The sequence below is a fragment of the Capronia coronata genome, assembly GCF_000585585.1.
Source record: "Capronia coronata CBS 617.96 chromosome Unknown acBCG-supercont1.7, whole genome shotgun sequence".
Classification (NCBI taxonomy): domain Eukaryota; kingdom Fungi; phylum Ascomycota; class Eurotiomycetes; order Chaetothyriales; family Herpotrichiellaceae; genus Capronia; species Capronia coronata.
The window spans coordinates 1,470,673-1,483,052 of NW_006912899.1; the positions used below are offsets into that span (position 1 = coordinate 1,470,673).

General features: G+C 53.5%; 6 protein-coding genes across 6 annotated transcripts; 4 read left to right on the forward strand and 2 right to left on the reverse strand.

Annotated features, from left to right (window-relative positions):
* Positions 1-554: 554 nt before the first annotated feature.
* Positions 555-1,874, forward strand: A1O1_08093 (branched-chain amino acid aminotransferase; the record flags this gene model as incomplete). The annotated part of the gene is made up of 1 exon (XM_007728956.1): positions 555-1,874. The coding sequence occupies one exon, from the start codon at positions 555-557 to the stop codon at positions 1,872-1,874; it is 1,320 nt and encodes a 439-aa protein (XP_007727146.1).
* A 371-nt stretch (positions 1,875-2,245) lies between these two features.
* Positions 2,246-3,018, reverse strand: A1O1_08094 (monothiol glutaredoxin; the record flags this gene model as incomplete). The annotated part of the gene is made up of 3 exons (XM_007728957.1): positions 2,246-2,505; positions 2,643-2,928; positions 2,992-3,018. The coding sequence occupies 3 exons, from the start codon at positions 3,016-3,018 to the stop codon at positions 2,246-2,248; spliced, it is 573 nt and encodes a 190-aa protein (XP_007727147.1).
* A 426-nt stretch (positions 3,019-3,444) lies between these two features.
* On the forward strand, positions 3,445-4,179 carry A1O1_08095 (phosphopantothenoylcysteine decarboxylase; the record flags this gene model as incomplete). The annotated part of the gene is made up of 1 exon (XM_007728958.1): positions 3,445-4,179. The coding sequence occupies one exon, from the start codon at positions 3,445-3,447 to the stop codon at positions 4,177-4,179; it is 735 nt and encodes a 244-aa protein (XP_007727148.1).
* Positions 4,180-4,198: 19 nt separating this feature from the next.
* A1O1_08096 (4-hydroxybenzoate hexaprenyltransferase) lies at positions 4,199-5,431 on the reverse strand (the record flags this gene model as incomplete). Its single annotated transcript, XM_007728959.1, has 1 exon — positions 4,199-5,431. The coding sequence occupies one exon, from the start codon at positions 5,429-5,431 to the stop codon at positions 4,199-4,201; it is 1,233 nt and encodes a 410-aa protein (XP_007727149.1).
* A 651-nt stretch (positions 5,432-6,082) lies between these two features.
* On the forward strand, positions 6,083-9,939 carry A1O1_08097 (uncharacterized protein; the record flags this gene model as incomplete). Its single annotated transcript, XM_007728960.1, has 2 exons — positions 6,083-6,350; positions 6,401-9,939. The coding sequence occupies 2 exons, from the start codon at positions 6,083-6,085 to the stop codon at positions 9,937-9,939; spliced, it is 3,807 nt and encodes a 1,268-aa protein (XP_007727150.1).
* An 864-nt stretch (positions 9,940-10,803) lies between these two features.
* Positions 10,804-12,064, forward strand: A1O1_08098 (uncharacterized protein; the record flags this gene model as incomplete). The annotated part of the gene is made up of 2 exons (XM_007728961.1): positions 10,804-11,548; positions 11,826-12,064. The coding sequence occupies 2 exons, from the start codon at positions 10,804-10,806 to the stop codon at positions 12,062-12,064; spliced, it is 984 nt and encodes a 327-aa protein (XP_007727151.1).
* Between the last annotated feature and the right edge of the window lie 316 nt (positions 12,065-12,380).

Here is a 12,380-nt window from a genome sequence, read left to right on the forward strand (position 1 = left end):
CATCGGCCTATGAACCAATGCCTGCACGCGACGCGTTGCTAGGCACTGCATCTCTTATCTGCGGCGAGGCATAAAACTGTTTTGCAGAACATATTTTTGACCGCAGAAATGCTTCCAGTCCACGTCATATCTGCGAAATTCTGCTACGTCGTATCTAGCCGCGCTCTGCATCAGTTGCGATGGATCTCCTGATAGGGTCGTGTACTTGCAAAGGCGCACATCTTTCAGAGGCGACCCTTAGCGACGACCATGGATGGGTCTACACCAACCCTTCAAGCAATACTTCTGGGCCCTGAAGGCGGATCCAAGCCTTGTCCCGCCCTGTTGATGCAGATTTCAAGATGGACATCTCCATCAGCGGCCGTTGACAGATATCCACAACAAACCGATATCCGTTGCCCCAGATGCTCCAGATATATATGAGTCACGGTACAAGCCCAGGTTTGTTGTAACTCCTTATATTTCTTGCAATCCATCCTTTCACTTCCACTGCTCCTCGTGTTACCACTGTTGCCTCTGATATACTAGCCTTGATACCGCTATTGCCGCACGCAATGGCTCCCGTTGCCATCACTCCCATCTCTCCCCCTTCGCCCACCTTGGACGACACATCCAAGTTGACCAAGGCCGGGACGCAAACCATCTTGTCCGAGACCGTCTCCAACAGCTCACCTGCCGTTGCTGATCTCGATGCCTCGAAACTGATCTTCACCCCGAACCTGAACCCCAAGAGCGTTCCTGCACCGAATTCGCCGGAAGTATGGTCTCAAAACTACACCACCGACCATATGCTCACTGCTCGCTGGACCGAGCAATCGGGATGGGAGGCTCCTGAAATCCGACCATATGGACCTCTTTCAATCATGCCTACAGCCTCCGTCCTGCACTATGCAACCGAGTGTTTCGAAGGACTCAAAGCATACCGAGGTGCCGATGGCAAGGCCCGTCTATTCCGACCCGATCGAAATGCTCGACGATTCCTCCAATCAGCCACTCGCATCTCCCTCCCAGGCTTCCCGCCTGAGGAGTTCCTGAAACTCCTCAAGAAGTTCGTTGGCACTGAGGCTCCCAAGTGGATCCCAGAACCCGGCCAGTTCATCTACATCCGGCCGACGATGATCGCCACGGCACCGGCCCTAGGCGTACAGAAACCGCGTGAAGCACTCCTCTATATCATGATGGTTCTCTTCCCACCCCTGGACGAGCCTTCTCCTGCTGCTGCCGTCCCCAAAAGTCTACCCGCACCATCCACGCAGACACCGACACAAGAAACGAAACGTCCTGCAGCGGGCATGCGCCTCCTCGCCTCGAGTCACGACATGATCCGCGCCTGGCCCGGCGGCTTTGGCAACGCCAAAGTCGGCGCCAACTACGGCCCCTCATTGGTGGCCCAAGGCGAAGCCCGATCCCGCGGCTACGACCAGATCCTGTGGCTGTTCGGTGACGAATGTTTCGTGACGGAAGCCGGAGGCAGCAACTTCTTTGTTCTATGGAAGACCCCTGAGGGCCGCCTTGAACTCGTGACCGCGCCGCTCGGCGATGGCGTCATCCTGGAGGGCGTCACTCGTGCTAGTGTCCTCGACCTGGTCCGCCGCACGAGGCCAGACATCGATGTCGTGGAGCGCAAATTCACCATGCAGGAGCTCCTGAAGGCCGCCGATGAGGGTCGCTTGCTGGAGGCGTTTGGTGCAGGCACGGCGTTCTTCATTGCGCCTTGTTCGGATATTCATTTCCGTGGAGTCGACCTTGTGCTGCCTCTTGGGAAGGGGGTCCTTGCTGATTTCGCCATGGGGATCAAGAAGACTCTGAAGGACATCATGTATGGAAATGAGCAGCATGAATGGGGAGTTGTTGTGGAGGAGGAAAAGCTTTGATTGCTTCATGCTAGTCTTTTACTTAAGTACGGGAAAAAGGAGTCTGTTTCAGATAGAAGATATGATTTAGTCGAGAAGTCTGGGAATGGACTCTGGATGATCGACCATGACCAGGATGTCTTATTTCATTGATTCATTCGGAAAGGCTCTGCTGCCACTGTACTCGTACATCTTTTTGCACATATAAAGGTAGTGGGATCCAGAGACTAGAGATCCCTTCATCTTGCTCGGAAAAGGACATGCCTGGCCCAAGGGGATAACTCAAGATGGTGCAAGATAGAGCCCCGATATTACGGACCGGAACATAGTGGCGGCTGCTTTTCATAAAGCAAAACTCTGTAAATGTGGCATGTGTACAAAGGAGATATCCTTCATGAGCTCTCCCCCTTCGCATCTTTCGACCTTCCACCAGTGCTTTGTTCCGTCGTCTCGCGGGCCTCTTCGGCCTTCTGGCCCTCGACGTCCTCGTGCTCGGGCTCGGCGTCGTCTTCCACTATGACTTTCTTTGCCGAGAGAAGGTCCGCCAGACTGCCGTCCTTGTGCATATTGATCAAGATGTCGCAGCCGCCAACGAATTCGCCGTCGACGTACAACTGAGGAATCGTTGGCCAGTCGGAGTATTCTTTGATGCCTATATGGGAAGGATGTTGGTTAGTCAAGGTGATCATGCCGCGCATCGATGCCTGGGGCTTTATAGAGCAGTACGGGTTTTGTAGGGGAGACCAGCAATGCCGACGGCCCATGTAAACGTCAGGGTTGGACACATACCACTTCTCAGCTCTTCGTCTTCCAGGACATTAAAAGCTGTGAACTTCCGCGGGTCTACGCCTTGCAGACCCAGAATCTGGATCGATGTCCGACTGAACCCACACTGCGGTGTCTCCGGCGTGCCTTTCATGAACAATACCACCGGCGCCGACGCTACAGCCCTGTCTATCGCCTTTCGTACTTCATTAGAGAGTAGTCTCGTTTGCGACAGCGAGGCGCCGATTCGTGGGAGGAGGCTGTATGAGGTGGAGGTCGGCCGCAGGGCGGCGAGGGCTCCGCGCAGGGCCTGTTTCAAGAGCAATTAGCATTCTCGACTTCGAAGCCTGGACATCGGTTTCTCAAGACGTACGGGTGCCCGGAGTGATCGCTGGAACATTTTGGTTTCTGTGATCTGGAGGATAGAACTGATAGAATGAATCGAATCGAATGCAACAAGACTGGAATTCAAGTTGCGGACTCGACGAGAGGCGAGTGAGTTTCGGTTGGAGCAAAATAATCATCGCCATCGTTAATAAATGGATGATGTCAAATGTTGACAAATTGACCGTCGCCGTTTCGCTTAGATATTGCTACAACACTTACTACGAGCAAGGTATCTATCTATCTGCCTGCCTATCTGGTATGTTGGCATTATATCCCTCATGATAGTGCTGCAAGCCTACAAATCCTTGGATGAACGTCGCAGAATGTCTTCTGCCGATGAACTCAAGTTGTAAGTCTTTTGGATAGTGTCGAGGGCTTTTGCAGCGCCCACCTTGCAAGCTGAGTGTTCCAGCTGAAAGCAGTATACACCAAGCGTATCATGCCTTCGACAGAGAGATTCTCTGCAGCTGCCTACGCCGATGACGGCAAACACCACATTCTTCTCGCAGCCAGCGGTTCAGTCGCAACAATCAAGATACCCCAGATCGCAGCAGCCCTCTCGCGCCACGGGAACGTGTCCATCCGCATCGTCCTCACCCATGCCGCCGAACAATTCCTGCAAGGCCAGTCGCACGAACAACCACAGCTTAAGTCCCTACTAGATCTACCGAATATCGACGGCATACACCATGATGACGAGGAATGGTCTAAGCCGTGGGTGCGCGGTGACAAGATTCTACATATCGAACTGAGACGGTGGGCGCATGTCCTCCTGGTGGCCCCCCTCTCCGCCAACTCTCTGGCGAAAATGGTCAACGGAATCAGCGATGGTCTCTTACTCAGCGTCATCCGGGCTTGGGATACTACTGGACTCGTGGACATGCGCAAAAAGAGGATCTTCGTCGCGCCGGCCATGAACACGGCTATGTGGAGACACCCGATCACCAGGAAACAGATCAAAGTCCTCGAACAGGAGTGGGGGGTTGGCGACGAGGGATGGATCACGGTCTTGCGGCCTATGGAGAAAGAGCTGGCTTGCGGAGATGTGGGAGATGGAGCCATGATGGATTGGAAACTGATTGTCGAATACATCGAGGTTCATTTGGGGCTTGATTCACAAGACGTTCCGGCGACGGTGCAGAAGACACCAGCCACGTTGAACGGAGGAGAGTGATGGTACAGTTCTGACACGTTCATGCCGCAATGGGTTGTACAGTGCCCTTCGACTCCTCTTTCGACCGGCGGTACAGGTAGTCACCGAGCAAGCCGACTGACATTGCTCCACCTGTGAGCCATGCTCCGTTCTTAAACCACCACCAACAATCCCTCACGTCTTTCAGGTTCACCCGCCGGATCATGGTGCCCAGCGTCAATGCCGCACCTCCGCAGCTCCCGATGAAGAAGATAGGTCCGGCTGCCGCGAAATATCCCGCTGTCGCGAGAAGGCCGACCTGGACGGTCGAGAAGACGGAAAGGGCGGCCTTTGCGTTATGCTCGTGCGCTTGGGCGATTGATTTGATGCCTGCTTTGGCGTCGTCTTTGATGTCCATGTAGGCATATACCATGTCGTACGTGAGCGTCCATGCCACACAGCTGGAATACAGGGCCGCCGCGGCTGCCAGGGCGGATGGATCGGACAAGAGATCAATCCCCAGAGCGGGAAAGCCCATGATGGCACCCCAGGAGAAAGTCAGGCCGAGAACAAATTGGGGATAGTGTGTCACCCGCTTGGCCAGAGGATAGGTGGCGACCAGGAGAAGACTCGGCACGCCATAGTACAAACAAGGCAGGGGGAATTGTAACAGAAGAGTCAAGCCAGTAAGAAGTTGGGCACCCAGATAAACAACCGCCTTTTCCACAGATATCGCTTTTCGTGCAATCGGTCGTAGCTGTGTCCGTTCGACGTGAGGATCCAGATTCCGGTCCCACAGATCATTGATGGTACAGCCGGCTCCACGCATGATCACGGCGCCGGCGAAGAATAATGCCGTCGTAGACAGCACTTCAAGTGGTGTCGCCATGGGCACTGCCATGGGTGCAGCCAGAAGGGTGGAAAACAGGCATGGATAGAAGAGATAGTAGGTTCCGGCTGGCTTGTCAAGGCGGATCAGCTCGGCGTACGGGATCCATGATGATGGGAGTTTGGAGATGATCCCGGTACTGGGTGGTTTGTAGACGGTAGGTAGGCCCTGCTGTGGAAGGTCTGGTGCTGGTGTGGTTGATGCCGAGGTCGATGATCGCCTCGACTGAGCTGTAGGGTACAATGTTGTCCATGAGCCGCGCGAAGTCTGGCACGACCAGTTGAATCTGGAGGTCTGGAGATATATGTGACTTGGGGCTGATATATTCTGAGAACGGCAGTACGCTGCTAGGTGACCGTACCTCGGAGTACATCTACTCCATAGAGCCCGGGCAAGCAGCACCATCTTTGTGAAACAAGTGTAAAAGCTGACGCGGGATATAATGTACTAGTAGTTGGAGATGGCGAGGCTGAAGCTGGTCAGGAGTATCTGGGATACATCATCGGTACACTGGCGACGACGGCACCAACTTGTGCTCGAGGTTTGGAGTCCAGGAGCTCACGTAGCAGACAAGCAGCGCCTGAGGTCGATATCTAGATCTTTTGCTTCAATAAACCTTTCTTGAGTCCACGAAGACGTTGATCCTGTTTCATCTGTGAAGGAACTATTTTTCCCCAGCTCGATATTTCCTTTTTGGGACTAGCGCCGTTCTGGCCGACTGAGAGTCGCGTCGCGCAACTTGAATTTCATTTCATGTCGAGTTGCGATTCAACTTCTTTGCGCCTTCACCCGACTCTCTGCCATTTGTTCCATCAGTACCTTGGACTCGCCTCCCGCACTTCACCGCGAAGTCACCTCCCTCTGTCTGCGACTCAGTCCACTTCACTGTTCGCAATCGCCTCACGAAACCTCTTCCAAGCCACCCCGCATCCTTTCATACTTTTGTTTCGGTGAAACTTTCTTGAAGGATGAAAAATATCTCGCGCACTTTCATCAGGAAGAGAAGACTGTTCAAGGAGTGATCTGGTGAGGACTGGTTGGTCCATATCTCACACCATGCCGTCGACACGACCTCAGGCGGCCTTTGAGCCTATCTCCCCCGACTTCGACGTGAAAGGCTTGGTCGAATCCACGCCGAACTTCGAGTGGGTGGTACGTATCCACTGCGACATGATTGACCATCAAGGGATGGAGAATTTTGAGAAGTTGGACTTGATTCATGTGATCCTCGGCGGCAAACCTCTTGTCATCGAAGGGTATGAATCCCGCCTGGACAGATGGACATTTGCGCTTCAGTGGCTACGGGACAATTGTGGCTCCAAAGGTGACGTCGCACGGGGAGATGGAGAGTGCCTAGCTGACTGGTGGTTGCAGTGGAAAACGCCCGAGATCTCACCAAGAAGGCCAACGTCCCCCTGTCAATCGGTCACTATCTCAATAACATGGCCCTTCTCACCAACCAGTGGACTCCTGAAAACTACAAAGATCCTCAACGCCAGCGTATGTACCTGAAAGACATTGATTGCCCGCAGTTATGGCACGACAAACTGTCGGAAATCATTCCTCCAGCTTTGTTCTACCTGAACGAGTCGACCGGGGACGTAGGTGGATTTGGAGCCGTCGACGAGAATGACCCAATCAGACCCGGGGTGAGGAAAGGAAGGGGAATTGCCAAAGCTGGTGATCTGATGAGCAGCCTACCGAAAGAAATGCGAGCCGAAAACCTGATGTGCTACATTGGCCACGAAGGCACGTACACTCCCGCGCATCGTGAAATGTGCGCCAGTCTTGGTCAGAACATCATGGTGGAAGCATCGACTGGCATGGTTGAAGACGGAAAGATCACCAAGCCCGGCTCTTCGGTCTGGTTCATGACGGAAAGCAAAGAGAGAGAAGTTGTTTCTGAATACTGGCTCTCAAAATTGGGCCACGACATCGAACTCGAGAATCATTTCGCACAGATCAACGCATGGAAGAACGCGCCTTTCAAGACCTACATCGTCGAACAGAAGCCTGGCGATTTCATCCTCATTCCTCCATTGGCTCCCCATCAGGTCTGGAACCGAGGTACTCGCACCATGAAGGTTGCCTGGAACCGGACAACGGTGGAAACCCTTGAGTTGGCGCTACATGAAGCACTACCCCGGGCCAGGCTGGTCTGTCGCGACGAGCAGTACAAAAACAAAGCGATTGTCTACTACACCATGCAGAAATACTCCAAGCTGCTTCGGACGGCGGAGAAGGTCAGACAGAAATCCGGGGGGTCCAAACACAAGACGCCTAGTGATGCCAAAGTGCGACAGCTGGAGAAGGACTTTCGACGGCTGCACCACCTGTATACGGAGATCCTGGTGTCGGAGAGTTTCCTGCCTGATCGGCCAGAGAAGAATGTCGAGAGGCTCACCTACGACAGCAACATCACCTGTTCATATTGTCGCTGCAACATCTTCAACCGGTTTCTGACATGCCCTACTTGCGTGGAGGAATTACCCAACGGCGAAGAGGACACGTACGATGTCTGTTTGGAGTGTTACGCCATGGGCCGGAGTTGTGCATGCATCTCTCATCTGAGGTGGGTCGAACAATGGTCCTGGGGAGACCTGGTCCAGAAACACGAACAATGGCGCCGTCAGATCCTCCAATATGAAGGTAAAGTGACTGACCGCTCCCCAGTCTCCCTCAAGACGGAGCTCGATCGACTGGGGAACAAGCGAACTTTGGCACAGATTTGTCAGTTGGAGCTGGCTCGTCGACCTTTCCATAACATCAAGCACCCGGAGCCTCCTGTCGCGGAGGAAAAGCGGTTTGAACATTTTGTGGATGCCAAAGGCCAAACACGGAAGAGGATGCGACGATCCGAGAAGTTCGAACGCGAGCATGCCAGGTGTCACATCGACTTCCATTTTGAACCTAGGTGGAAACAAGCCTCCTGCTCCAAGTGTGGCAAAAACTACTGTTATGGGACGCTATTCCGAGCGTATGATATGATGCCGCAAGACGTTCTGGCCGATCCAGATTGGCAGTGTCCCAGTTGTCAGAACATCTGTTCCTGTCGGCCGTGCCGCACGAAAGCCGGTTACAAGTACCAACCTTACACTCCATCCTCGACTTTCGTCGGGCACAACACGAAAGCGGTCGCCGATCCCAGGTCGGTGGAGAGCTTGGTCGACTTTAGTTATTCCAACTTAGGCTGGATCCAGAAGGCGGGTGATGACAATGGTGCCGATACTCGTCGTTTGAACCAACGCCGGAGAGAAGCCGACGCTGCCAAAGGCAATGATCCCGAACTGGGTGACGATTATGTCGATGGTGACGTGGGCATGAATGACGGTATCGAAGATGGCATCCTCCGCCTGGCACAGCATAAAGGCATTCCAGTCGACCCAGCTTTGGCGAATGGTGCTGCCGTACCCAATGGCTCCCCTGGTGATGAGGATGAAGAAGACGAGTACGACGAAAATCCAGAAGGAGCGAAGAACATGGATGTTACGATGCCGGCCGACGCTTACGCACCACAATTTGCGGTCCCGGAAGGCGGTATCCTTCGAAATATGGAACATGCGTACGATCCCACCGAAGCCATCACGTACGACTATCCGGATCCCGAAAATGATCGTCTTGTTGCAGTTCCCCTCGAAGAAGAGGCACCTTCACCGTCGGGCTATTACCCGGCCGTGGCCGAGGACAATGGGGAAATAGAAATGGTTGAGAGAAAACGGAAACGGACCAAGGTTGACGAAGGGGATCGTCCATATGGCTATAAGAAAGCCAACCCAGCCAAGGCCAAGAAGGAGCGAAGATCTCTGATCGTCAAGCTGCGCGTAAACCCCGAAAAATTAGGCGAGCTTGAGAAGCTGGCAATGATGGCGCGGCAGGCTTTGGATGGATTTGGAGCCCCTGCGCCAGTCATTGGTTCCGACTTACAAGCTCTCAATGCTTCGGCAGAAGGGCATCCTGGGGCCATGCCAAGGAGAAGTCGAGAGGTTGAACCTATTGAAGTCGACCAAGACGATGATTTTACACCGGGTCGTTATCGCGACCGTCGGAAGCGTACCGACGGGGCTGCTCTTCCTCCTCCCGATGCCGACATCACTCGACGTCAGACTCGATTACAAAATGTCCATTACGAAGAGCCCTCGGAGGAAGAATTCAGCGAGGTACTTCCAGAACCGTCGAAACAAGTAAGCAAAGAGACCCATGTCGTCCGATTGGATGATGCGGAATTCGACTTTGGCTCGGACTTGGTGTCAGCGGATGGTGGTGAAGGGGAAGAAGAGGATGCCGCATCAAGCCCACGGGTGGAGATAGGGCATGATCCTGCATTAGAGCCGGCACGACCTCCTACCGCCAAACTGACAGTTGCGCAGAAGATTGTGTCCCCTCGACGAGATTCCACGAGCGGGAAGAGCCAGAGCCCAGTTTCAGTGTCATCCTCAGTTCCTCCGCCGCCGAGCCGCGAGGCGACAAGACCTGCCCAGAAGACCTCTGCTGCGCCCTCCAAGTCTCTTTCTGAGGCTGCGGCGAACAGAAAAGCCAAGAGGGCCTCAATCGAATGGATGCAGAATGACAGCGAGGATCTGGACGATGTATGGTCTCAGGATTCGTTCATGGAGGACGACGGGCCTGCCTCGCCACCTAAAGAACCCTCTCCGCCTCCCAAGCCAGCGCCCCGGCCTGTCGTGTCGATCAGCCGGAAGAAACAGCTTCCCTTGGACAAACGACCGACTTCCAAACCTCCTCCAGTCACAGTCTCGGTCGACGCCTGGGTGGACAGTGATGATTCGGACGACGAGCCCCCGGCTAGAAAAGGACCCTCCTGGCCTTCTGTTAATGACAAAAGCGTCAGTCGTGTGGCACTGGCGAAGGGACCTCCGGCAAAGAAACGAGGCAGACCGCGCAAGTACGGTATCTAAGAACGAGGCTTTGTACTCGATCTGATAATGAGGCTTTGCACCCTCGATCGGGGTCGAGGCCCGAGGTTAGCTGTCTGCGTTAGCGTGATGCATGCATGCATGCATGCATGGATTCAGAAACAATGGGGGTTGGAGAGCGTTTGAGCATGATTATGATGATGATGAGCATGTCAGGGACGAGCGCTACCTTCGAACTCGAGCTTGAGATACTTTTCCTGGCAGTGGCTGCCCGCTGAGACAATTACATATCTCCCATGCCTCCTGTATTGGATGATAATCCTGATGTGAAGCAACTACCCAGTCTGTATGCTCTGTTCTCGTACTGTATCTGTCATTAGCAGCCGTAGACGGTGAGAGATGAAAGGACTTTGTTCCTGAGCAAGTAGTTGTTTTGTTGCATCCGTAGTAGTCTCGACACTACATAGTAGGATTTACCCCTTTTCGGGATCTTGCACAAGGCTGTGACTGTCTTGATGTATAAAAGCCGGAGATTTCGGGACCATAAACTCCGACCAGCCGATGACATAATATTGTACTACGTACCACAGTACGTACTAGTTTGTGCAGTGTGGCATCACGTCGCAGGTCGCAGCGCAGCCTGGCGTGCACTGGCAGTGTGGAATCGAATGCTGTCGAAATACTTTACTTGCCTTGACCTGGCGTTCACAGTTCACCAACTCTGCACGAACTTGAATACAACCTTCTACTAGAGGCCAGCTACATACAGCTCTGCAGTGTGTTTCTTCACTTGCATTAATTATATCCCGTTGTCATTGTCGTCCCACGAAGCTAGCCTCCTAAGCCTGCCGGTGGTTTCAATTTCGATTTCGTCCTTGGTGCTGGCCCTCCTCCTCCGCGACAACAATGAAGGGAATACGGTCCATGCCGGCGCAGAACGCCCATGTTCTGGAGCAACTCTTCCAGACCCGTCCTGCCCTCCGCCGAGCATTGCAGCAACTCCAACGACCCGGGCCGTCGCAACAGGTCTCTTCCTTCCGAACGGGCACGAGAGCAAGACAACAAATATCGCAGCAGCAACAGCGCGCATTAACGACGCGATCATACATCCATTCGCAACGACATTCTACCAAAACTCTCCGTTCTCAGAAGAGACCTTTGTCTTCTACAAATCCAATCTGGCAAGCGTTCCGCAGGCGCACCGGCACCGGCCGACGGACCTATTCCTCCAACACCACCGGAGCAGGAACAGAAGAGAAACTAAGCCTCTCACAACGGCTGAAGAAACTGTCCCGCGAATACGGCTGGTCCGCTCTAGGCGTATATCTCCTCCTCACGGCGCTCGATTTCCCGTTCTGTTTCCTCGCCGTGCGTCTGCTGGGCACAGACCGCATCGGACACTGGGAACATGTCGCCGTGTCGTACATCAAGGGCGTGCTGAAGTGGCCTGTCTCCAACCAACAGGCTGAGGAGGAGATCAAGAGTGCCACGGAGGAGCTGCAGAGGGCGGAAAAGGTCGGTGTCGAACAGGGTGCGAGTAAGAGGATCTTGGAGGAGGAGAGTCGTGAAGTGTCCAAGGAGGAGGATGAGGATGGTGTGAGTGATCATGGATACAAGGAGGCGGAGAAGGCCAATTCGGGTGCGAATGCTAGTATGTATTCCCTGCCTTCCTGTCCTGTCTTGTTTTGTTTTGTCTTGTCTAGTTTTGTCTGCCCTTGCTTCTACTATGCTCTGTTTTGTCATGTCTTGTTTTCGTCCAGCCCTTTGCTGGTACGATGGTGTTACAGCGCACAGTCTGATGTATCTGCTTCACCATATGTCCCGTCTCTGGGTCTGGGATATTTGGTTTCTCCTCCTTGAACTGGACATGCCCTGTCTCATCTCTACGTCCGTCTGGTTGACCAGCCGCTAACCTTCGTCTCTTGCAGGTATATGGACCCAACTTGCCCTCGCTTACGCCATTCACAAATCCTTCATTTTCGTGCGCGTCCCTCTCACAGCCGCCATAACCCCCAAAGTGGTCAAGACATTAAGATCTTGGGGCTGGAATATCGGCAAGGTCCCGAAGACGGCTGGCAGCAGCAGCAGCAGCAGTTCCGTGGCTGCCAGTCAATCCAGCAAGACGGGAGTCAACACCAAGGGATCGGGAGTCAAGCCAGACGATTGAGCTAGGGTGATAAAATACCGGCATTGGCTTTGGCGTTGACATTGATATTGACATTGGACCATAGGAGGTGTATTGACGGGTGCAACAAAATATTGGGTGGCAAGAAGCAGGTAGATACAAAAGTGAACCGAAGCGAAATGGGAGAAGAAAAGAAAAGTACGGATAGTTTCCTCACCACTCCATTATGTCTAATTGTGGCAAGTCATGTCTTGTTCACGGCCTTTTCTCATTTCTTTTCATGGAGGGAGAGGAGATAATGTAATAAGTTGTCAGACAACAGAGCCTATTTTATTAATATGGACACACCGTTGGCCTT